This window comes from Nelumbo lutea, chromosome 7 (genome assembly GCF_056320005.1).
Source record: "Nelumbo lutea isolate HS-2025 chromosome 7, American lotus-T2T, whole genome shotgun sequence".
In the NCBI taxonomy this organism is placed as follows: domain Eukaryota; kingdom Viridiplantae; phylum Streptophyta; class Magnoliopsida; order Proteales; family Nelumbonaceae; genus Nelumbo; species Nelumbo lutea.
The window spans coordinates 13,383,503-13,410,352 of NC_142690.1; the positions used below are offsets into that span (position 1 = coordinate 13,383,503).

The 26,850-nt window shown below is 41.2% G+C and overlaps 1 protein-coding gene across 1 annotated transcript; it reads left to right on the top strand.

The window, feature by feature from the left end:
* Window positions 1-18,868: 18,868 nt before the first annotated feature.
* On the top strand, window positions 18,869-25,160 carry LOC148845188 (uncharacterized). The gene is made up of 6 exons (XM_088953627.1): window positions 18,869-19,524; window positions 19,650-19,756; window positions 22,331-22,439; window positions 22,528-22,689; window positions 22,768-22,941; window positions 24,985-25,160. Exons 1-6 carry the CDS (start codon window positions 19,216-19,218, stop codon window positions 25,012-25,014), a joined length of 891 nt encoding a protein of 296 aa, XP_088809753.1. The 5' UTR covers window positions 18,869-19,215; the 3' UTR covers window positions 25,015-25,160.
* The last annotated feature ends 1,690 nt before the right edge of the window (window positions 25,161-26,850 follow it).

The following is a 26,850-nucleotide window of genomic DNA, read 5'->3' on the forward strand; positions in this document are numbered from 1 at the left end:
TAAACACCCAAAATGATGTTTTCTGGAAAAATGGCAAAAACCGTCAACTAAAGTTGCACTTGGCATTCCTAATTTTAAGGATTTATCTCCTTTTTGTGATTAAAAACTCAATATTCATAGGAGCATTTTAACTACAAAAATGAGATAAATACTTAAAATAAGAAATGCCAAATGCAGTTTATATAAGAAGCGATTCTCCATTACAGAAAACACTTATGTGGCTTTAAACTCTCGGCGCTTTTCTAAAAAACAAAAAAGGGGCCAAATACCACCTAGGTTTAGCATATAGCAGCACGTTGGGATAAAGCTGCATACTTGGTATCCAAAAAAATATAGAAAATAAAATGAAAGATCTTTTCTCTTTTAATCTTCTTTTTCCAAGACTGTGTATTGGTTTGATGGAAAAGGTAGGAAAACATTTGTACAGGTTTCTTCACCTTTTTCCTTCCTTTCCCTTCAAATCAAACATAACCCAAACGGCAACGAATGGTTATTTATTTGATATATATGAAAAAATCCATGGCCACATGGCAAAGTAGCATTGCTCATATTGAAGCTCATTCACTAAAAATGTCATTTGTTAAATTTGAAATAGGTTGAATATCTGTAAGTCATTTGAAACTTGGTAAGTTTGCTTTTGCAAACTTTCAATGAACATAAATAATAAGCCGAGGCACAGATTCCCCTGCCATATAGCTAGCCCTTTGGTAAATGGGCTACACGACAAAGGGTAGCCCACTCACAAACCCGAAGCCCCCCATTCATACTAAAGGCGTGGATCAATCCCAAATCTTCGGTAGAACTAATCAGAGAGATTATATCAGCAAGCTAGTTGCCACCTTTTTGCTGGTTAAAGGTTGTGTTTGGTATTATTGCAGTTAAAGGTTGTCTTTTGATATAATTGGGGTTTTTACTAATAATATTTAAGGTTTATTAATACAAATTTTTGAGAAATTGTCTTGTTACATTACATCATATATTTCTAATAAAAATATATGCATTGAATTGATGTTGGCATTTATAGCATAAACATCACCAAATTTGATGTTTCATGAACAAGTGGCAATGTTGCTATTGCATTTAATACTAAAAACGGTTTTTTATTTAAACACCGACCTATTTTATCAAAAATTTGTATTGATAAATTCCATGTATTTGTAGTATAAACAACAATGATACCAAATACAACCAAAATCCAATTAAATTCAGTCCCTGATCATACTCATTTATGTCTTATGGCTATCTTTCCACTCGGAATATACTGGTCACCTATGCATGTGTGTATGGGTATATTTTTCCATTCTTTAAAACTTTAAACGAAATAAGTCTACAATTACATAAGTATAGTTGTTCTATATTTAATATGGGGTGGTCGTTAACAATTTAGTATCCAGTATGTAATTATAGATTGTGAGGTAATGAGGTAAATAGTTAAATAATAAATACAATGCATGTTTACAAGGTTCAAAGTATCCATCCACCCTTGCAACAAATATATATATAAATATATATATATATATATATATATATATATATATATATATATATATATATATATATATATATATATTCATTCATTCGCCCAATACTCATAAGCCTACGTATGGGTGTTCTGTATTATAAAAAATCATTTTTTTCATACTTTGATGAGGGGTAATTTAAATGTTATTTAGGCTCAGTTTGGAAGAGTAGAAATATAAATTTGTGGAGTGCAAAACCTTATATTTTGTATATATTTGTACTGTACATATTTGTATTTGTATTCCTTCCAAATTAAGCTTTAATATTTAAAACAGACTTTTAGAAAATGCCTTCAAAATGACATATCCATCACATGTCGTGGAATTGGGATCTCCTACCAACAAAACAAGTTCTAATGCCCTATTAAGTTGATCCAACACCGCATATCTCACTATGCATTGTTGACCACCATATGTGAGCGGTATCAAATGATATTGATAGGGTGTTGGAACACATTTTGTGGACTCCTTGTGTGGAAATTTTGAACCTATATTTACACACTCAAGGTGCATTTCTAGGAGATGTGATGGACTCCCAGCAGAGCATGTTACACACGCACCCCACAACCCATTGCCTCCATGAATTGGGAATATCTACCCATGACAAGCCGCTAATAGGTAATCAATTTCAGTCCTCACAAAATTTGTCCTCACACCGTCCTCGCAACATTTACGATCCTCCATTAAAAACATCTTCCATGAATAAAAAAAATACAAATATGGAAATATTCCAAATACACAGTTGTAAGTATTGTGAGGACAAACTTTACAAGGACTGAATCTAGTATCATAGATAGACGGTTATCCTGCCTTCCAATTTTCTGATGTGATTTTTTCCAGCAAAACATAACCATACAAATTAAAGAATTTGTCGCTTTGTTTTTTTTTTTTTTTTTTGCTTGTCAATTTGAGGGAGGAAACATCAGAGAATGCATCAGGTTTGTTATATGTTGCATAAATTTCAGATGACTTTGCATGTGTTTTGTTTTGTGGATGTTTCGTGATAATCATTTATCAAAACACCACTATATATGTCATCACTAAATCAACATTCTTCTTATCATGTTCAACCATATGCATTGAGTTTTGATTTATGTGTACACCAACAGTTGGGAGAAATTTCATTTTAATGCTCTCCCCAACAGTTGAGCATTTATTCATTGTTCAGCTGATGTAGTGCTTAATTATCAATAAATAGTTCATCAATTATTTTTCTCAGTTTTAAAGACAAATCAAATACAAATATTTATTTAATAAACCAAAGCTATACCAAATACATATTTCATCAATTTATCTTTTTATGAGCACTCCTACAAATCACTCTACTTTTGTTTATTGCTTTTCGCCAGAATAAAAGGTGGGGATTGATTCAAGTGTAAAGCTAAAGGAATCCATGCTCCAACAATGGTAGGCCTAACAATGAGTAGTTTCCAAGTGGGATCTGATCTTGTTGCTGGGATTTGCTAACGTTGATCCTAAATTCCTAACTACTTTACTCTTTATATGGAAAAATGGAGTTCGTATTTATGCCCCACAAAACATACCTCGTAAGCGCTTTAAATGTACATTTCAGCATGCATTAGAAACATTTTATGTGAGATGGTCTCTAGGGCACATATGCAAATTCTTGAAGATATTTCACATAAAAATTTTAATTTACTTCGAAACCGAGTTCAATCCTCACAATTGGGAATATCTTCATAGTGTGTTTTTATTGATGAAAAATACAGCAATAAGCGTACAGTGGTGTAAATAGGACCGAATGCGAGTTACTTGTTCACGTACTCAAACGTCGCCGTGTCCTTATTCTCTGCTTTGCTCCATTCCTCATAAAATCAAAATACACAGAATTTTTACTGTAACTACTAAAATGCCCCTCCTCGTTCATCGATTTTCTTCCGATTGGCGATTCGCAAACGCCAAGCTTATCGCCTTATCCGTCCGTTGCGGGAGATATCGACGTGTCTTTTGGATTTGAGTAAAGAAATAGAGACATCGGATGATGAAAATTAATTAACCTCCACTCTTTCCATCAATCACTTCATCCATTGCCACCTGTAAACCTTGTCCGAGTATCAAATGGAACATCAGAACTGAATCTCCTCCCAACTAAAAGGTCCAACACACTTCCAACATATCCGTGCCCGCACATCTCATCAGATGAGTGGGGTCCACAATGTAGGACAAAGTGTGGGTGCAAATCACGTTGGTAGCGTGTTGGACATTTTTTTGTTGAGAGGAGATCGAGACTCGGAACATGAAGTCCATGTTCATTGTAGCTAAATAAAATTGAAAAACTAATAGAAGTTTTTGAAGTGGATTGAATTCTAAATTTCTCTGTTTATCAAAAAAAGAATTCTAGATTTCTCTCTTTTTTTACACTTATGTATAACGTAATATTATATCATAGGTGAAGGCTTTTGAAAAATAAAATTAAAAAACAAATAAAATTTGTAAGGTGGGAGCAGTATTATATAAAAAGAGATACTTATGAGTTATAAAAGTGAAATCCAAATACTATATATCATATATGGTTTATTCTTATTTTTTAGATAAATTAAAAATAACATTAAAAGTTGGGAGATAAAAGAGGTTTAATACAAAAAGGTGGGCTGTCCTATCGAATCCCGAATTACTCTTCATAGAGCATTCCTCACACCAATCTCGAATACTTTAAGTCTTGCATTGGGAATACCTTCCATACTTATGTTGTCGCATTCCATGGCCAGATGTTCCAAAAAAGAATGGCTGCAATTTGGTGTGAGCTGTGAGAATAGCTTTGTGAGGAGCAAATCCAGATTCCACACCCCCCTAATTAATATTTGCACACACACAGTGTTATATTAGTATTATATAAAGCATATATTCACAATGATTTTGTGCAGGTCATAAAAAAGTTATGGTTTTGCCCTTTCATCTTTGCTTGCACATGCCCCTTACACTATAATAGTAAATTGGTAATTTTAAGTGTAAGAGCACATGCAATGCTGTCCACAATAGTAAAGATGTTATCAATTTTATGACCTACACCAAGGGCAAATATCAACTTTATTATAATTTCAATTTCATCCTTATACCGTCTTTATCTTCTCAGCTGGAGCTGTGTATTGAGACTATTTTTTCATGAACAAAACATACAAATATAAAGATATTCTCAATGCATGACTGCAAAAGGTTGTAAGCACAGTTTTGTAAAGACGGATAAGAATGAAATCCAAATTCACTTTATTAATTTTAATGGATACAAGAACATACGAAAAGGTGGTGAATCCTAATTGTCAGAACATAAAGAAAGGGCCAAAAACCCAAATGGGTTCCGGTTTTAAATTGACCCCAACTGTATGTTTGGGCTTGTCAATGCCCTCATGGACTGGTTGTTGCCGCGTTTCTTCGCCTTGTTTATTTGTCCATGTCTAGATCCATGGGCCACATTCGCTTACATTCACATATTCAGATTCAATACTTTACACTCGTTATGCGTTTCTTTGGTGGCAATTGTCTGATGTCAAATTTGAGCTCCACCTACTCATGATAATGCCCACAACTTGACTCAAGACTCAAGAGGGGTTTTGGGCCACAAGTTGGAAAGGCCATGGCCCATGGCAGTTGGGGTGTTAAAGCCAAAATGTCTGTTGTATGACTTTGAACACCCGAGTTGAAACAAAGTCTAGGTAATAATGGCTTAGGAATGAGCAAGTATGTCCATCGATTGATTGAGCTATGGTTGTCTGGACTGAGCACAATGCCTCAATTTGGCGTTGTTTAGATAGATTTTTACTTTTATATTTAAAAAAACATCAGTGTAAGTACATAAAATATTTTAACTTTGTATTTTTGTTTTGAAAACTATTTGGATAAAAAAAACTTGAAAAGTCTGTTTTCAAAACAGAAATATCATTTTTTCTTTGGCAAAAGCACGTCTATTTTTTCTTTGACAGCCATCTGACTCTAGCAACGGCAAGCGGAGGTAGGGTCAGGAGTTTTATTGAAGGGTGGGTGACCACCCGTTTACACGAAAACAAAAGCACTATTTCGCCAAAAGCATGAAGTATAAAAAGCTAACTCCGTGTTTTTGGATTTTTTTATACTTTAAAAAATATGAAAACAAAAAGTATAAAGTACATAATACAAATAGTATGTTGTGTTTTTTGTACTTTCATACTTCCAAAAGAATGAAAGTACTTAAAAAAAGTCTATCCAAACAGGGCCTTTACGTCTGTGTTTTGGGGCTTAAATTGTTTTTGCTTGCTAAGTCTTTAAAGTCAACTTTAACAAACATTGAAAATACTTTTTGGCTAATTTTTATTTTCCACAGCCCAAGTCAGCAGATTGACCCCTAATTAACCATTTATTTAATAAATATTTTGTAAGGAATTTATCTTGAAAAACATAATAGTGGTTGATAAGCATTTTTTAATATTGTTTGGCATCTAGGCGCCATTATACTTCATTAGGCACTACATAAGTTGATCAGTAAAAAAACATCTTAATGTTGGGAGAAACACTAAAATGGAGCTTTCATTCATCTCACACAAACTAAGACAAACATTTTTTAATAAACAATTTATCAGACAATATTTTAGAATAAAACGACTGTGACAATAAGATGGCTCTGTTTTTCAAATAAATGGCAACAAAACTAAACATCATATAAATATGTTTGGTAATTGATGGAGCGTGATCCGGCTGGTCATAGCTGTCCGCTACCTTGCTTCTAAACGGGGTAGCAGGGAACCTGAAACGGAAGAGATAGGAAAGCTCCGGGGGGAACCCGGTGTAGAGGCTCCGAAGTTCAAGTTAGAATCCTTCAAAAGCAAGGTAATACCAGATAGCGCAAAGTTTGCATACCTCCGTTGTCGGGGGGTAGGGGGCTCTTATAGTCACTTCGTGTACTCGTCCCGAGGCCCTTGTCAGATCGGGTATGATTACCCTTGTACTTGTCAACTCGGTCGTCGTCCTTTCTGCTAAGACAGAACCGTCACTGCCTAACCGTCTAACTGGAAATGGCGGCGTCAGTGGCGGTGGCAGGTGGCCGTTTAGAGTGCTGCTGCCAAACGTCAAATCCCAAGTCAGTTAGGCGTGGCGCCCTCGGGCACGGACTTCCCTAGTGTCAGGCATGGTACGACTTGTTTGGCTTTGGTGCCCAAAAGATGATGCGAAGTGCTGAGCGAGGCGGTCTTGAGCTTGGAGGTATCCCGAACTGTTACAAGGTGGGTCAGTTCGGCGAAGTCTATCCCCGAGCTGTTACAAGGTGGGTCAGTTCGGCAAAGTCTATCCCGAGCTGTTACACGGTGGTAGTTCGACGAAATCTATCTCGAGCTGTTACAAGGTGGGTCAGTTCGGCGAAGTGTATCCCGAGCTGTTACAAGGTGGGTCAGTTCGGCGGTGTCCCCTTGTTCCCGCCTAGGCTTGGCTCCTTTTGTCGAGCTGTCGTTTCCGCCACGTGTCACATAATGAAGAGGTCGGGCCAAATCTTACTTCATCAATTGCCCCCACTCCTTGCGCCGAGAGTCTTGCCATGGTGCGGGGAGTTTTCGCGAGGTAGCTGGTGGATTTGTCCCGTCCTTCAAACCTTCATTGTACGAGACGCTTTTGCTAGGGTTCTTTTGGTTTCCGAGGAGGCTGGGAACGTGCTTGCTCAAGAACGCTGGTGGTTTGTGACCGCGTGTTTTTAATTTCAAACCAACTCGCGCCGCTAGGACGTGACAACGGGTCATTTCAAAAAGGCACGCCACTGCTGTACGTGCGCGGTCGACTGTCAGGGAGACGTGCGGCACGTCAGTTTCGAAAAGACGCGTGTCGAAGCGACGTCGGTTTCAGAAGACGTGCTGACGTTTCGCTTTTCTCGAAAAGATGTGCGCCCGTCACGTCTCGACCTTAAGGGTTGTGCGGTTGGTAAGAATGTGGGCCGTCGGATCGTCTCCGGTCTGCATAGTCGATTCTTGGTTACTGTAGATATAAATAGTGGGGGACCCTGGTTGTTGTCACTTCTGCGGTTTGTCTATTGAGTTCGCGTCCAACCCTTCAGCTCGCGTCCAAGTCTTTTCCAGCTCGCGTCAAGGCTGGTTATACAGTTCACGGTTCTTTGGTATTTCTTCAAACCTTCCGATGAGTACTTTCTTGAATTCTTTTCCCCAATGTCTAGCTTTGATAGCTCAGACGATTCTTCGAGTAGGGCCGATGTAGGTTCCACCAACCGAGCTGTGTCCCCAGACTGCCTTAGTGATCCTGAGGTGGAGTTTGAGAACTACGAACCAGTAGGTCGAGTCGCTTCGGGCAGTTTGGCGTCTACCTCCCGCCGAGGTCGGATGCTAGACCGGTTTGGCCCTTCGACTATGACACCTGAGGGGCTTCAATCCATACTTCTGTCTTATAATCTTCCTGGGGGGTACACATATTTTATTCCTTCGGGTAGCTTTCCTTGGGAACACGGTCCCGACGAGATCGTGATTTTTCGAGAGCAGCTTGCTACAGGGTTGCGACTTCCTTTCCATCCCCTTTTCGTTGAAGTCATAAACCACTTCGGTGTCACCATTGGCCAGCTTCATCCGAACTCTATTCGGAACCTGGTGGGGACAATTTCCCTTTTTTGCGAGCAGAACATTCCCTTAGACTTAGAGATATTCTCCTCTATCTTGATGCTCAAGAGACAGGCGGGTTCTCTTCCTGGGGGGAGACGGGCGTATTACCTTTCTCCTCGCCAGGGTTTCAAGCTTCTGCACGATCTTCTTAATAAGGTCCCGGCTTGGAAGCGGGACTACTTCGGCGTGCGAAGTGCACAAGGATGGCCCTTTCAGACCGGGTGGGGTGAGGCCGCTCCTGATTTGGGCGTAACTCTTGATAAAGAGACGGTGAAGGGTCTCCGACAATGGGCACGTCAAGGCTTAAAGTGCCACCACTACTTAACGGAGGCTAAGCTTTTTGCAGCCGGCCTGAGTTCGGGTAGGTTTCTGGCTATGCGGCTTTTTTTTTATGTCGAACTCGTTTCTGTAGGTGTGATGGATGCGGAGAGAACTCGTGGGGGGCGTTTGTTCCAAGGTATGAAGAGGAGGAAGCGGGTCGCCAAGCGAACTCGTAACGAGCTGCCCCTGGATTAGGAGCCCCAAGCTCCAAACCATACGCCAGAGGATCTGCCCAGGGAGCCCGAAGTGACTCCACCGGTGCACGACACTGCCGGGGCGCCTTACGCTGAAACCACTCTTACGGGCGCTCCTGCGTACTCAAGTGCTCTTGCTCACTCTGGGTCTGCTCATATGCGGGCTGGGCCCTCAGGCTCGGGAGCTCAATGGGAGTTTAGGAGCGTGTTGACGCCGAACTACACTCTTCAGAAAAGTAGGGACGCTACTTTCCCCAAGGAGGTCGCGGCGTGGACCGATCTTCCCTTGAATCAGGTCGCTTGCCGCGCCGTAACACATGCCATGGTGGTAAGTTAGATTCTGTCTTCCTTTTTTATTTTGTTGCTTCTGCTGTCATTTTGCTCACTTGTTTCTTTTGGTAGGTGAATTCTTCGATTCATGCCTTGGCGGCCCAAGTGGAGAGGAGCTCGCGACAGGCGCGAGCTGCTGAGCTGCCGCTCATGCTGCTAAAGAAGCCTTCCGTGCTGCAAAGGCAAATACCCGGGCTACCGAGGCGGCTGCTTATGCTGCTGAAAAGGCTGCTTGCGTCACGGTGGCCAGACAGGCGAGGTCTCAGCGTGACGCCGAGGCCATGGGGGTAGTTGTCAAGCATAAGGCGGACTTGAAGTTGGATTTGCAGCATCAAGTCGAGTATCTTCAGGAAGACATTAGGGAGAGCTTCCTCGAGCTGTTTCTTTGCCGGGTTTTTAAATTTCCGTGGCCTTTTATGCCGCGAACTGATTTTTGCCGAGCTGATTATGTGCTGAAGTTCCTCGGCTTGCCTTGTGCTGCGGCCTGATTTCGTCCACTTCGCTAGGTGGTTTATAGGTAGTATCGCCTCAAGTTCACGATGCTCCACGTTCGAGGTACTCGTTTGCCTTCCAAGGTTTTGAGTTCGTATGTGCCCCCGAGCACTGTTTTTACTTTATAGGGCCCTTCCCAACTAGGTCCAAGTTTGCCGACGCCGGGTTCGGGCACCATAATTTTTCGGAGGACCAGGTCGCCGACTCGGAAGCTTCGTTGCTTTACTCTGCTATTGTAGTAGCGAGCTACCTGCTGCTGGTATGCCGCTGTTCGGATGTGCGCGAGGTCCCTTACCTCGTCCAGTAGGTCGAGGTTGGTGCGTAACTTGTCTCCGTTTGTCCGATCGTCGTAAGTTTCTAATCGCAATGTTGGTATTTTGATTTCCGCTGGGATCACCGCTTCAGTGCCGTAGGTGAGGTTGAAGGGGGTTTCTCCCATGGCTGCTTTTTTGGTCGTTCGGTGAGCCCATAAGACACTTGGTAGCTCTTCGGCCCACAATCCCTTAGCATGATCCAGACGTGCTTTCAGTCCGCGCAGGATGGCTCTGTTCATCACTTCCATCTGGCCGTTTGCCTGTGGGTGCGCGACTGACGTGAAATTTTGCCGAATCCCCATGTCCTGGCACCACTCTTGGAACTTGGTATCCTCGAACTGTTTCCCGTTGTCGGAGATTAGAACCCGAGGTAATCCGAACCGACATACTATGTTCTTCCAAAAGAAGTTCTGTATGTTTCGGGTCGTAACTGTTGCCAGAGGTTTGGCTTCTATCCACTTCGTAAAGTAATCTACTGCAGCAACTAAGAATTTTCTTCCGCCTGTTGCTGGTGGGAATGGCCCTAGGAGGTCGATGCCCCATTGTGCAAAGGGCCACGGGCTGGCGAGGTATTTGAGGTCGGAGGCAGGTTGATGGTGGATGTTAGTGTGCTTCTGACACTTGTCGCATTTTCTGACGAGCTCAACAGCTTCTGCCTTCATTGTTGGTTAGTAGTATCCTTGTCGAAGTGCCTTTTGGGCGAGTGCTCTGCCCCCCAAGTGTCCGCCGCACAGGCCTTCATGAGTGTCGCGGAGTACAAACTTGGCTTCGGTAGGTCGCAGGCACCGCAAATAGGGGAGCGTGTATGACCGTCGGTATAACCGTTCGTCTATTATGACATATTTGGCCGCCTGGCGCTGTACCCTCTTGGCCGCATTTCATTCTGCAGGGAGGGTTCCGTCTATCAGGAAGCTCGCGAGTGGATCGATCCAGCTCGGCTCTGCTTCTAAGATGGGAGCGACCTCCTCTGTCCCCTCGAGAATACTAGGCCGAGGTAAGTCCTCTATGTACACAGTTCTCATATTGTTGTGACTCGTGCTGGCTAACTGGGACAAGGCGTTGGCCTCAGTGTTTTCGGACCTCGGGATTTGCCTGATGATGTGTGACTGGAAGTTGAGCAGGGCTTCTTTTACTTTGGCCAAATACGCGATCATGGAGAGATCGCGTGCTTCGTATTCGCCGGTAACTTGGTTTACCACGAGCTGAGAATCGCTGCAGATGACCAAGTGTTTTGCCTTAACCTTTCGCGCTAGGTCCAGCCCGGCGATCAGTGCTTCGTACTCTGCCTCGTTGTTGGATGCCGCGAACTCAAAGCGTAGTGCGTACTCTACTTTTGTGCCGCTCGGGCCGCACAAGACTATTCCAGCTCCGCTGCCCTGCCGGTTCGAGGAACCATCCACGTGAAGGATCCAGGCCTCCTCATCCCAATTCGCTCTTCGCCTGATCAGGAGAGATGCTACACTGGGTGCTATTTCACGGGGTTCGAACTCTATGGGCTTAGGAGCTCTGGGTTCGCCGCAAATGGGGACCTCGGGCTCGACCTATGGGGCTTCGTGGCTGAAAGTGCATTCGGCGATAAAATCTGCCAAAGCTTGGGCCTTGATAGCGGTTCTCGGTTGGTACTGGAGGTCGTACTCGCTGAGTTCGATGGCCCATTTCGTCAGTCGACCAGAGACTTCGGGTTTGAGTAAAACTTGTCTAAGAGGTTTGTCAGTTAGGACGATGACGATGTGAGCCTGGAAGTACGGGCGGAGTTTCCGTGCTGCTATTACTAGGACGTATGCTAGTTTTTCTATCTCCGGGTACCTTGTCTCTGCTCCCTGCAAAATTTTACTAACATAGTATATGGGTCGTTGGACCCGGTCTGTTTCCTTTATTAGTACCGAACTGACCGCCTCGTCGCTTTCCGAGAGGTACAGTTGTAAGACCTCACCCACCTCGGGCCGGGCTAAGGTTGGCACACTAGCGAGGTAACCTTTTAGTTCGTCGAACGCGAACTGGCAGTCCTGGGTCCATTCGAACCCTTTGCCTTTGACTGCCTTGAAGAAGGGTAGGCAGCGGTCTGCTGACTTAGATAAGAAGCGGCTTAGAGCGGCTATGCGGCCGTTTAGCCTCTGAACCTCTTTTACTTTCCGAGGTGGTTTCATATCTAGAATGGCTTTTATTTTGTCCGGGTTGGCCTCAATACCACTCCGATTGACAATGTAGCCTAGGAACTTGCCCGAGGTGACGCCGAAGACACACTTGTTGGGATTCAACTTCATGCTAAAGTGACGCAGGATTTGGAAAATAGATTCTAAGTCTTGTATTAACTCTTGTGAAAACTGAGTCTTGACGACCATGTCGTCTACATAGCACTCTATCTTCGTACCAATCAGGGGCCGAAATAGCTTATTTACAAGTCTTTGGAAAGTTGCCCCAGCGTTTTTTAGTTCGAAGGGCACGACTTTGTAGCAATACAGGACGAACTCGGTTATGAAACTGGTTTTTTCCTCATCGGATGGGTCCATCCTAACTTGGTTGTAGCCCGAGTAGGCATCTAGGAAGCTTAGCAACTCGTTTCCCGAGGTCGCGTCCACTAGGCGGTCAATTCTGGGGAGGGGGAAGCAATCTTTTGGGCAAGCTCGGTTCAGGTCGGTATAGTTGACGCACATGCGCCACTTGCCGCTTGCCTTTTTTACCAACACCGGGTTGGCCATCCAGCTCGGGTAGTGGACTTCCCTTATGAAGTTTGCTGCGAGGAGCTTCTCAACCTCCTCGTCGACCGCTCTCCAGCGTTCTGGGGCTAAGTTGCGTTTCTTCTGTCTAACGGGTCTGACTACAGGGTCAATATTAAGTTTGTGAGTTATCAGTCCGGGGCTAATGCCGGGCATGTCGGCCGCGGACCAGGCAAAAATATCTAAATTTTGAAGTAAAAAATTCACCAGTTCGGCTCGTAGGGGATCTTCGATGGAAGCTCCGATGCTTAGTGTGCAAGCTGGGTCCGTAGTTGAAGTCAGGATTGCGACTGTTTCCTCCATGGGCGAAGCTCGCTCCTCACCTTGCTCCGCCGGCCGCTCCAACTCGAGGTCATCAGCCGCCTTGGTTTTTCCCTTTAGGGCAGCAACGTAGCACTTGCGGGACTCGAGCTGGTAGCCCCGCGCTACCCCTATACCGAAGTCCGTAGGGAACTTCATGGCCAAATAGTAGGTGGAGACCGCCGCCCGTAGGACATGCGTGATCGGCCGCCCTATTATGGCATTGTATGGGGAGGGGGTCGTGACTACCAGGAAATCGTGGTTGAGTCTGACCGCACAAGGCCATGTGCCGACTTCCACAGGGACAGTTACTTTTCCGAGGGGCCTAACTTCCTCTCCGCTGAAACCTACTAGGGGAGTGTTCACGGGCTTCAGCTCGCTCCTCTTTAACTGCAGCTGGTCAAATGCCGATTTGAAGAGGATGTCCGCTGAGCTGCCCGAATCTACGAGTATGCGCCTGACCTCGAAGTCGCTGATCCTTAGCTTAATGACAAGCGCGTCAACATGGGGGTAGTGGACTCCTCGCGCGTCATCCTCCGTGAAAAAGATTGGTTCTTCGGTCTTTGGTCTCTTTGGGGGGTTCCTTTCTTCGAGGGCCGCTTCGCGAACTGAAGTCCAGGCAGTTGCCGAGGTACACCCCGCTACCACCGATCCTCCCACTATTACATGGATGGTACCCCGAACTGGCCTCTCTTCCAGAGGCTGCTTCTGCAACGGTTCGGCAGGTCTGTTGCTAGACTCGGGTGCATCCTTTTCGTGCTCCCCTTGCCGACCTGCTTTAATGTTATTGTTGTGTTGTACAAAGTTTCTCAAGTATCCGCGACGGATGAGTCCCTCTATCTCGTCCCGGAGGTTATTATACTGTTCGGTGCTATGACCATGGTCTCTATGGAAACTACAATACAAATTCTAGTTTCTATCGTTCGGATTTCCCTTCAGGCGAGGTGGCCACTTAACGTACGGAGCGTCTTTGATCGTCATTAAGATCTCTGTCCGCCTCGTGTTTAACGGCGTGTAGTCCGTCTGAACTGCTAGGGGGGCCCGGAAGGACTAGTTCGGCTTCGGCTCCCGGTTCGGGTTTTTTCTATTCACCGGGTTGGAGAGCTCGCCTTGTCTCTTTCTTTTCTCGTTCCCGCCTTCAGTTCGTTGGTTGATTTCTTCCTCTGTCCTCATGAACTTATTCGCGAGTTTGAGGAATTCGGCCACGGTCGCGGGCTGGTTGGCCACCATGTTCCATTTGAACTCTTTGTGCGTCACCCCTCTTTTGGCCGTCGCGAGCTGCACTGCGGGGTCCAACCGCGGTATTTGCAAGCATGCTTCGTTGAACCGCTTGATGTAGCCCCGAATAGATTCTCCTTCTCTTTGGACCACTCCGAAGATGCTTTCCTCTGTTCTCGGGCACCGTCGGCTGGTGACGAAGTGTGTGGTGAAGACTTGCACGAACTGGGCCCAGCACTTTATCGACCCGGGGGCCAGGTTCCTGTACCAAGTGCGGGCTACCCCCCTGAGGGTGGTGGTAAAGGCCACGCACATGCACGATTCGCTAGCCCTGGTGAGGTGCATTTGCGACTGAAAGGCGTCAACGTGGTCGTTGGGGTCGAAGGACCCGTCGTACTTGTCCAGAGGTGGGAGCTTGAAGTCTCTCGGTAAGGGGACCGCCAGGAGTTTCGATGCGAGGGGGGAAGGGACAGAGAGAGTCGGGGTAGCCCCTACCTCGTTCGAGCTCATGGCTTTGCCTCTGAATTCCGACAAGGCGCGGGTGGCGGTTTGGCGACTTCGCCGGCGCCTTCGCCGTTGAGCGGGCCTTGTGCTGGCACTGCTGGCCTCCGTGTTACCGAGCTCGATGGGCCCGGAGTGTTGGTAGTCTGCCACCAAGGCGCTGAATCGGTTTTCGGTGAGCGGGAGCTCGGGCTTGGAGCGCCGGGGTGCCGACCTCGCGGGCGAGGTTCCCGACCCACCCGCGGGTTGCAAGGCGGGGATGACATTTTTCTCTCTTCGGCCTGGGGACGAGGCCTGGCTGTTGGGGTGGTTCTGGGGGGGGCGCCCATCCTGCGGGGAGGCCATGACCGGGTTGCACCAGCTCGGGATACACTTCGCCTGGCGGCGGCGCCCATCCTGCGGGGAGGCCTTGACCGGCCTCGGAGCGGGTTGGCGAGGTGGAAGTAGTGGTTGGTTCGGTGGTAGCTGGGGGAACTGCTGTTGATAGTGATACTGGGACATGTTGTGCAGCACTTGGTGCTGGTGAAGCTGGTGTTGCTGGAACTGTTGCATTTGGGCTTGCATTGCCCGCATGCACTGCATCACGTCCTCCAATCGGTCTTGGCTAGCTGCCAGGGGGGACGGCAATTGGTTCAGTGAAGGTTGTCTCAATGGGGAGAGGAAAGGGGACGTTTGTGGTAGTAGGGTTTATGGGTGCCACTGCTTGTGGCGTGTTCAGGATGGGGATCCCATCCGCCGAAAGGGGGATGGTGAACTGTCCAACGCACACTATGGGGACCTGAAGTTGCTCCCCGGTGGCGTTTGTCTCCGTGCCACGTCCGGTGTTGCTGGAGGAGGCCATGAGTGTTGGGTTTTTTGAAGAAAAAAGGGGGTATCGAAGTTTGGAGGGAGGCTTTTTGAAGCGTTTTCCCACAGACGGCGCCAATTGATGGAGCGCGATCCGGCTGGTCTTAGCTGTCCGCTGCCTTGCTTCTAAACGGGGTCGCAGGGAACCTGAAACGGAAGAGATGGGAAAGCTCCGGGGGGAACCCGGTGTAGAGGCTCCGAAGCTCAAGTTAGAATCCTTCGAAAGCAAGGTAATACCAGATAGCGCAAAGTTTGCATACCTCCATTGTCGGGGGGTAGGGGGCTCTTATAGTCACTTCGTGTACTCGTCCCGAGGCCCTTGTCAGATCGGGTATGATTACCCTTGTGCTTGTCAACTCAGCCGTCGTCCTTTCTGCTGAGACAGAACCGTCATTGCCTAACCGTCTAACTGGAGATGGCGGTGTCAGTGGCGGTGGCAGGTGGCCGTTTAGAGTGCTGCTTCCAAACGTCAGATCCCAAGTCAGTTAGGCGTGGCACCCTCGAGCACGGACTTCCCTAGTGTCAAGCATGGTACGACTTGTTTGGATTTGGTGCCCAGAAGATGATGCGAAGTGCTGAGCGAGGCGGTCTTGAGCTCGGAGGTATCCCGAACTGTTACAAGGTGAGTCAGTTCGGCGAAGTGTATCCCGAGCTGTTACAAGGTGGGTCAGTTCGGCGAAGTGTATCCCGAGCTGTTACAAGGTGGGTCAGTTCAGCGAAGTCTATCCCGAGCTGTTACAAGGTGGGTCAGTTCGGCGAAGTCTATCCCGAGCTGTTACAAGGTGGGTCAGTTCGGCGAAGTCTATCCCGAGCTGTTACAAGGTGGGTCAGTTTGGCGAATTCTATTCCGAGCTGTTACACGATGGCAGTTCGGCGAAGTCTATCCCGAGCTGTTACAAGGTGGGTCAGTTCAGCGAAGTGTATCCCGAGATGTTACAAAGTGGGTCAGTTCGACGGTGTCCCCTTGTTCCCGCCTAGGCTTGGCCCCTTTTGCCGAGCTGTCATTTCTGCCACGTGTCACATAATGAAGAGGTCGGGCCAAATCTTCCTTCATCATTAATGATGAACATAAACTTGATAGAAAGCTCAAATTGGGAGCCTTCTACTATAGATATTCCAATGTGAATAAATGGAAAAGAGCAGAAAAACTGAAATTATTTTCCTATGATCAACTTTGGAAAGCTGAAAAGGGCTCATATGAGACCAGATATAGAACTGTTTTGATGACCTGGGCCTAAGGAAAACCCAGGTCAGATGAGCTTTCAAACATTGGTATTAAAATGAGACTAAATGGGAAAAAGGCAAAAGGCTGAAATTGTTTTATCATAAATCGAGGTATTAAATCTGATTGGTGATGTTAGAAAAGGGCTTATATGGGACCACACATGGAACTGTTTTGGTGACTTAGGCCTAAGGAAAAGCCTTAATAAAAGCATGAACTTAGGGCCCTTTCGTTTTAGTGCTGAATGCTGAAAAGCATTCATGTTTCTTTAGAGGCAATGGGAGAGTTCGGTTTCATTATTTTAATTCAGTCTCAATGTCTCATTCATCCTTTTGTATTCCAATGAATTCACTTTTTGTTTTACAGAAATCGTCCCCTCCCCCTAAAAAATATCATCCCTTTACATACGTTACAATTTGAAAGCCCTATATAATAATGATGGTTTTTAAAACCGATCTGGCAACCGAACTAGTCAGGGATCTGGTTCCAGGTCAAACGGGCCGAATTAAAAAAAAATTGAAAAACGGTTAATTTACTAGTTCAACAGTTTGCTGAGACTGGTCTTCGGTTTTTCCAATCTGACCGTCTGATCTGGTTTTAAAAACCATGATAATAACAACAACAACAATAATCGAATGGGCCGAATTAAAAAAAAAAAATGAAAAATGGTCAAAATCGTTCGAACGGTTAATCGACTAGTTCAGCAGTTCGCTTATCAAAATCAACGGTTTTGGGGAAAACGGAACTGATTAGGTAGCCAATTCCTGATTTTTCCAATCCGACCGTTCGGTCCGGCCCGGTTTTGAAAGATAATAACAACAACAACAACAACAACAATAATAATAATAATAATAATAATAATAATAATAATAATAATAATAATAATAATAATAATAATAATAATAATAATAATAATAATAATAATAATAATAATAATAACAATAATAATAGCAATAACAACAACAACAACAACAACAATAATAATAATAATAATAATAATAATAATAATAATAATAATAATAATAATAATAATAATAATAATAATAATAACAATAATAATAACAATAACAATAATAATAATAATAATAATAATAACAATAATAATAATAATAATAATAATAATAATAATAATTTATTTAAAAATAACTATTAATTTGTAAATTATATATATTATTTAATTACTTAATAAATTATTTTATTATTTATTAAATTATTTAATAATTTATTGAAAATAATTAATTAATAATTATGCATTTCTTTATTTGAAATATTTATTAATTAATTAATAGTTACTCACTTCTTTAAAAATATTTAATTATTTATAATTCATTTTATTATTTTTTAGTTAATTTGTTAAATAATTAAACAAACATTTTCATATCCAATGTTAAAATGGTCAATTATCATTTTTCAAAACTCAATATTCAAATTTCAAAATAACATTCTCTACATTCATACTTCAAAACCAAGAAAGGTTTAATTGGATACATTTCTAAAAGTAATTATTATAATTTTAGAAGAATTCATCATTGAAAACTAAAAAGACTTTAATCAATTTATTGTTTGCACCATCCCGCCACATGGCTAAATTAGAGGTTTATTTGCATCTAAAATTTCACAATGGCTAAAGACTTTAGTCAGTTTATTGTTTGGATCACCCAAATGTAGGATACCAATTATGAGATCTTAGAGGAAGATTAACTTCATTGAAAATTTCACAATGTTGGATCCAAATGGGTTGTATATTTGATGGATGTCATGATTGATGATATTAACATTCAACTCTCATGTGTGGAATGAAAAAGAAAAGGAAAAATTCCACCGAACTTTGGGAATAGTGTCAAGTTACCCGAACTTTCAAATGTGTCATTGCAATATATAAACTTTCAAAAAGTGTCAAGTTGGGCCCTATTGTTAATTGTCAATTATCTGTTGAAAATATTATAACTATACTTCAAAAGAAGACATTGTTCGTTGTCTTCTACTTTGAGATTAATAAAAAGAAAAAAAGGAAAAAAAACATGAAATATGATATAGGGAAACAATAATCAAAAGCAAAGAAATAACTAGACAAAAATGTATTTCAAACCTAAAAGTAGAAGACAATAACTTCATTAATCTAAAATTTCAAATGCATCAATCAAGTTAATCTTAATATAGAAAAGAATAAACAGTATTTTTTAAGGATAATTTTGACATTTTCAACAAATAAATAACGTTCAATTAAATTCAAGGTAGAATTAAAAAAAAAAAAATTCAAGAGGGCACCTGCAGAAAATAAATATGACGGCCCCAGTAGGAAATTTGTCGCCCCTAATGGTAATAACCGTAATAATATAGTATCATCCCCTAAAGCGATAATATATCTCCTCGGAGTTTTCGCAGCGTCTGGTCACAGTTCACTGACGTGTGATGTCCCCCCCAACAAAGCAACAAACAGGTAAAAGGGCACAGTCGTAATTTAAAGTACACTCGGGGGCATATTCAATCCACACCCGCTCCAGCCTCCACTCCTCCAGCGGGCCAGCCTTATATTTTGGCCACCTCAGTGGCAGAGCGTCCCAGTTGCAGGCAGAAGAAACCAACGGCCAGGGCCAGAATGTGAACGATAGATGAAGCTGAAGAAGACCAGCTTTTAACTGCATCAGCGACAACGAAGATGGCTAGGATTCTAAGAAAGTTAATCGACGGAAGATCGGTTTTTGCAGCAAGGTCTTGCACCAACGTCCTCGCAGCGAAGAATCAGAGCAACCCATTCAAAGCTCTCTCTTCATTTTCCTACTCCTCTTCTTCTTCGACGTCATCTAAGGAAGCGGAGGTCGTTGGTTTTAGACAGTTGGGTCTCGAGTTCCTGGGAGCGAAGGATTATTATGACTACAGGAGGTCTCTGTACGGTGATATCACTCACAGGGCTCTTCTCGTCGACGCTGTTGGGACCCTCCTCGTTCCCTCCCAACCCACGGCGCAAGTGAGTAAGAGTAATTTTTAGTGTAGACACACTGATGAGTGATGAACAATCTTGTTGTTTAACTGCGTTGCAATTGATTTTTTTTCGTCTCTTTTGATCTTTGATTTTCGCTCTTTGCTTTTTAGATTTATAGACAGATTGGAGAGAAATATGGAGTGCAGTATTCGGAAGATGAGATACTAAATCGGTACCGGTGGGCGTACGGGCAGCCCTGGGGCAGATCCCGGCTCAGGTTTGCTTTGCTTTCGTTGCACATTTCACATTTGTGAAATCTTTTGATTTTTTTGTTCTGTTTTTGTTGTATTAGTATTTGTTTTTATTTTATTTTATTTTATTTTTCCTTTTGTGGCTTCGAGAATCTTTCTGGGCTGATATGGAATTTTGAAAAATTGGGTTTTCATTATTAATTTTTCTTACAATTATAAATTAGAAATTGTAGGAATAGTGTTTCATATTTGATGACAAAATTAGAAAATGTAAAACAGTAAACAGGGTCCTTCCTCTGATGCCTTTTGCATTCCTTTTATTTTTCTGATCATCTTCTTGGTGAAGTTGACTGAGACCATATTTTCTCCTATAAACTAATTACAACAATTTTATAGATTTTTGTGGGATTTTTTATCGTAGAATTTTGTGAACTTTTATATTTTCATTTTTTCTTTGTTGAATTGTTGTTTAGTTCTTCCTTCATAGAATTGATCCCGAAGGTGGGAAAATGTAAGCTAGTAATTGGTAGAAGTTATTTATTGAATGAAATTTTCTCTTCCCTACCGTAGACACCTTTAATAATTATAAATTATTTTGTTCCCACCCATGTTGATCTAGTTTGAGGTGATTATGGATATGAGATCCATTCCAGGTATTCTCAGTTGCATCTAAATAACTAAGTTAAAAATGCCATGGAGAGATCAGAAGTATACTAAAAATTAAATCATGTTAAAAATATATTGATATTGAAGCTATTAGTATGGTAGCTATAGACACTGCTCTCCCTGTTCTTTTGGTTACTGAAGTTGTTATCACGACAGTTTTGGATATTTTGGTCGTGAGAGTTCCTTTTCTTTACCTCATATTGGAAGTGACAACTTAGTAACTGTATATGATACAAGAGCTAGAAATTCAGACATAAAACTTCTTTTTTTTTTTTTCTTTTGGTTGAAGCTCATCTCTTTATCTTACCCTAGCATGCAATCTAGATCCCTCCATTATTGACATCTTTAGTTTGATGATGAACTTGATACATGCAATTATTCACAACCCAACCAGAAAAAAAAACACTAATTCTGACTTTAGTGTTTTTCTGGTTATTACTTAGAAAACAAAATCTGTAACAATATCAATTAATTCTTATGTTGGTTGGATGCCTAAAAATAAATGGTTATGCATCCAATTTATGAAACTCGGAATTGGAAAGAAGGATATGCATTTGAAAGTATACACGAGTATCTCATGCATACAACATGTTGTTTTCTGGGTAATTTTGGGGTAAAATGAAGGACCCATATAGTTTATCTTCCATATCTTTCACTGAAACACGATTATTGGGTTGCTGGTTTTAACCTTTATATTATGATAAACAATGTTGGGAAATATTTTATGCTTTAGTAAGATAGGGATATCTTGCCCAGCCCTCAGAGAAAGATGTCTAGTGGCTTTTCCACAATTGATTTGTTTTTTTTTATGCCCTAAATATTAAGCACTTTGTGTTAACTAGACCTGTTCATGAGCCGGATTTGGACCGGTCTTTGTCTCTATATTAACATAAAACATTCAGGCCTGAGCCCAAGCCTGGCCTGACCGTTGGGCCTAGGTTTTGAGCCTGAGCCCAGTCCTCATATAAAGCCCAAAGCCTGGCCAGAAAATTGAAAAAAAAATCTTTTTTTAATGAATAAAAAACTGATTTATTTATATTAAAAAAGAGAAGAGAAACAAACAAAATAACATATTATATATTTTTATTATATAAAATATATTTTTTGTTATATTATATTATTATCAAGTCAGGCTTGGCCTCGAGCCCGGTTTTTTTTCTGGGAAAGCCCGAGCCCGACCTGAAAATATCGGGCCTAGTGTTTTGGGCCCAAGCCTGAGCCTATGGGCCTAAATTCATGTCCATGCCTGACTTAGAATGGGTCGGGCCAGGCCGGCCCGTTGGGATACCCGGCCCATGAGGGTCAGCGTTAACTTTCAATGTTGTTCTGGTTGATTCCTGGAATGAAAATTAACCAGAAAGTCTTTGGAATGAGAAGTCAATTAGATCCAGAAATATCATCTTTTCATAAGTTGGGGATTCCAGAAAATATCACACTTTTTAAAGGTGCTTCATTAACATTAATGTCAAATTTTTTGTGATGGGTGTAATACTCAAGTTGAATCTAATATTTAAAACTGTGGTTATACTCAAAATAGGTGAAGAATGCATAGAGATCCCTGCACACTTTGATCTTGCTTATTGGCTAAAAGGAGTTGATGATCACTGCATTTGGAGGCTGGACTTCTGGGCCTATAGATTTATATACATTATATTAAACATATATACCATATATTATAGTGTAAAGTAGCACACGTTAAATATATTGCAGGCAGGCTGGGAAGTACTGGTCTCAGGCCTGGCTCACATATTTTTAGGCTTGATGTTGGTCCGGTCCAGGCTAGAAATGATCATCCGTAACAAGAAACAATGAAAAATGAATTGTTCTTGCTCTTTGTTCAACTCTCAACTCTGAAAATTTTCACCTCCCGTGGTACCTTTTTCTTTTCTTCTGTCTGCAGTGTGCAGCATTTTTTAGGCTCTCTCTATGTGCAGATATGTTGATGATGGAAGACCCTTCTGGCAATTCATAGTCAAATCTTCCACTGGTTGTTCAGATTCAGAGTACTTTGAGGAACTTTATAACTACTATACAACTGACAAGGTTGTGGCAGTTCTATTAGAAAATTTTCTCATTTATATACCTTTCTATCTACAGAATTTTGAACTTATGTCCTTTGACTGTTTCACAGGCTTGGCACCTCTGTGATCCTGATGCTGAGAAGGTGTTTGAGGCCATTAGAAAATCTGGTGTGAAAATAGCTGTTGTTTCTAACTTTGACACACGACTAAGGCCTGTTTTGCGGGCTTTGAATTGTGAACATTGGTTTGATGCTATAGCAGTGTCAGCTGAGGTATGTGAATCAAGCTATGGTGGCTTGACCATATTATACTACTTCCATTTTAATGGTGCATGATGTTTTTCACAACAGGTTGAAGCAGAGAAACCAAATCCTAAAATATTTTTGAAGGCATGTGAACTTTTGGGAGTAAAACCTGAGGAGGCTGTTCATGTTGGCGATGATCGAAGGAATGATATATGGGGTGCCAGAGATGCGGGGTGTGATGCTTGGCTCTGGGGGAGTGATGTTCACTCTTTCAAGGAGGTATATTACTTGCACTCAGTTCTATGTCTTTGCATTGTATTACTCTAATATCAGGAAATTGGATAGTTGTTAGTTAGAGTGCTAGACTACTATCGTGGAACCAATGTTCTATAATCAACACCATATATGTGTTAACATCTGCTATGATACCTTGGATTGCACTGCATTAGCGGATACTTGTCCAAACTGAGAATGGATTAGAGAAACATGGAAAACATGAGGTAAGATATGTGAAGGATGCAACTAACTAAGATCAAAATCAGAATGTTGTTTAAATTAACACTGAAAATTAGTTTCCTCTTTTACTTCATTCCAAGTAATGACTAAGAGCTACTCTGATATGATCATGAAAAACAAATAATCAACAAGAAAGGAAAATGATTTGAAGTTTGGAAAAAGACAAATTAGTCAATATTCAATAGGACTACAGGAGGTAAAAGTGTTAAAGGAATAACTCATAAAATTAAGGAATTCAAAGTCACTATTGTATTTCCTTGTGCATGAAAACTCTAATTTTAGATTTCAAGTCTTCAATTTAGCTGAAAAAGTAGAGGTTCTGGGTAGGATAGGATTAGGTTTGTGTGGATTATGGCGGATCATCTTGTCACTTCAGCCAATTCCTATTGTTGAAAGAGGTGAAAAATGAAGCGGTGGATCTAAATAATGAGATTATAATTCCAATGATAAAAGAGCAATCTGGAGAAATAAGGCATTGTAGCAAGGAAAAGAGCATCATTATTCTATATAATTGTATTATATAGTTGAAGTTTACCATTTTCTCATCTTTGTTGTTTCAGAGTTAAAAATACGGCAGGTTTCTTTTGGCATATTGCTCAAATTTATCTGTACTAGGACATTTCTGACAGAATTCTTAACCAGATTAGTTAACAAATAACAATCAAAAAGTGTGGCTGCTGCTGATTTTTACAGTGTTCTTATTCAAACTGTATTTTATGGGATCCAGTTTAACATCATAATTCATAAAGTATTACTCTTCATAATTGTATGTTTTTAAGTTTTCATTCATCTCATAATTTCTTTTGTTCCTTTTCTGCTAATGCTTTGAAGTTTAATTATCTTTATCCACTTTCTATTTACAATTATTGTTTTGATTTCCTTTCATTTTCTATTTGAAATGCAATTTCCCATCATAATGTCAAATTGTGAACATTATTTTTAAAATTAAAAGAGAAAGATTATAGCAAATAAGATCTTGCTAACAATATTGTTAAAGTTCAAAAAACTAAGGCAAAGAAAACCGGATTGGTGGACAAGTCCTAACTTGCAAAATTTTATTGAACTCCATTTTAGGGTGGCATGGCTTTCTATTGCAATTTCATGATTCATGACAAATGCAACAAAGTGTCAATTATGTTGAGCAAACTAATTTCAAGATGCTTAAAGTTTTTACTCTGCAAATGGAGGTAATATGGTTAAATTTTGTGGTTAAACCATTTTATGGTCATTTGGTGGGAGATGGGCAATAGTTATCAAATTCCACAAACACTAGATGGTTTTCTTATGAAAATGACGAGGATGTGGAGGTGGAAGGTGATTGCAATACTATAATCTGCTGGATGAGTACACTATAAGAGATCTCTTGGAAGTTCAGGCTGATGGCTAGACAGGCACAAATTCTAGGGTCTAACTTGAATAGCTCAATCAAATGGGTTCCTAGAACTCTAAAAGTGCTAATACATTGGCAGACTCATTAGCAAGGGTGCGGGCTGTAAGGGAACAAAAGGAGTGGAGTTGTCCAGGGCCGGGTTGTAATTTGTAACAGCTCTGCAGTTTGTTCTTTGTGCTCCAGTTTTGGTGGAGCTTGCTTTGTACTTGTCTGTTGAAAACTCATCAAACGTAGCTATGATATCATCCGCTTTAAGATTGTTAGATGAATCAAAATGTAGATGTGTAAGTATGACAAAGTCATGAATTATGGATAAAAGAATTATCATGTGTATTTACTACTTTACTGTCAATACTTTGTTTTTCTTTTCTTTAATGTTATTATCATCCATTGACTTATTGGAGTTACTGGCGCAGGTTGCAGAAAGGATTGGCGTTCAGGTCTGAGAAAACCACATCTTACCCTATCTCATTTGCATCATCATTGTAAATATTCTTCCCTTATATGTGTGTAAGAGAACTCTTTAGAATGTAATGTAATTGTAGCTTTGCCCTATATCTTATTAATATGAATACTATATGTTAGCTTCTAATCTGCCGACACACCTCCATTGAGCTGTTTTAAGTGAACCTGTGCTAAATTTTATGAGTATGTGTATGACCTTGTATTTGCACCGTACATACTTGGGGACTCAATTTGGAAAGAGTGCGAATACAAATATATGTTCAGTGCAAGATGTTGTATATGGTATTTCTAAACCTAATATTTATACTTGTTCATATTTATTTGCACTCTTCCCAACAAGAGCCTGGTTCAGAGTATCCATATCGCATCATACATATTCACCAATTCACCCAACTCTTTATTGGGTGTACCGATTACCCTGAAAACTGATACTTTGAACCTTTGCGTTTGTAAAATAATTATTTCATCTATTATGTCCATAAATCCATTCAATATTTTGTTACATATTTACTTTTCTTAATTTTAATTTAATTTTTAGAATAAAACATGCAAAATAATTATTTGAATAAAAATAAATAATTATTTAGCTTTTAGAAAATTAGAATAAAACATGCAAAATAATTACTTGATCTATTATGTCCATAATTAGATAGTATGTTTCTATTCCCAACTTCCTGTTTATTGATTATAATATGTTTTTTCATAAAACCCACTAAAATGTGTTATTTTTATGCATAAATAGCTCATTTACATCTTATATTTAGTGATATTGATGTTTATTTATGATTTATTAGAGTATTTATAGCATTTTTATGCGTATCTTAATTTTTCGTCCGTATCCATGTGTATCCAAGGTGTATCCCGATACGTCTTTTAAATTTGCCTTTACGATAAGCAAAGCGTTTTCGATATTTTGAACCTTGGATCTACTTACAAAACAGAACCTAAAGTTCTTGATATCCACCTGTCTAAGATATCCTGGCAAAAAAAACAGAGTATCCTTGTCTACTCCCTCCAGTGCCTGGATTAGGTTCAATCAATCAGTTTCAATGCAAATCTGTCCTGCTGAAAGAGAAGAACCCATCTGTATTCCCTTCACGATAGCTAAAGCTTCGTCCTGGTTAGCTGATATAATTTCACTCTCTCTAAAAGGAACTGCTAAATCTAATACCCTACTTCCTTGCAATCACACCAAACCTTGCTGTCCAATTGCTTAAAAACTCCCATCTGTGTTAATCTTTACCCCAGTAAGGGGAGGCTGCCAAAGAAGGCCAGAAGTCCTGTTAGTTTGAAGTTGGGAAGAAGGCTGTAGTTCTAGAGGAGAAGTGCTTCTTTTCACAAGTATTTGTTAAATAAGCAGCTTGTAAGTGTTTGGTGAAAAAGCGCTTTTTTCAATTGGGAGTAGTGTAGGTACTTTGATAATTAGGTGGTGGGTCAAATGAGCCAAAAAACACAAAAAAGCATTATCAAACACCCAAAATGGCGGCGCTTTTGGAATCTTTTCAGTGCTTTAAGTACTTAAAAGTATATTTTTAAACAGCACCTTGTGCATTGCAAGGATCACTGCTAGTTTGCTTATAATGGAGAAAATCGATAATTTTCAGTGGAAGAGAAGGAATGAAAAGGAAGAAATTAATTTGCTTTGCTTGCACAATTTGCAAGCTCTTTTAACCAATTTATTGGATATTATTTCTAGTTTTTTTTTTCTTTTCTTTTTCTATTTAGCCTACAATTGAAATTGAAAAATATTAAAAGGGAAGTAGATTCACCAAAATCTTTTATATATTTTTACTATTTTACATGTAGAATAGCAGGAA

Bases quoted from the DNA above. Each gene is read 5' to 3' on its own strand.
- LOC148845188 (XM_088953627.1), top strand. From the start codon at position 19,216: ATGGCTAGGATTCTAAGAAAGTTAATCGACGGAAGATCGGTTTTTGCA. The intron at 22,440-22,527 runs GTTGTGGCAGTT...ACTGTTTCACAG, and splicing joins ACTACTATACAACTGACAAG to GCTTGGCACCTCTGTGATCC. The intron at 22,690-22,767 runs GTATGTGAATCA...TTTTCACAACAG, and splicing joins CTATAGCAGTGTCAGCTGAG to GTTGAAGCAGAGAAACCAAA.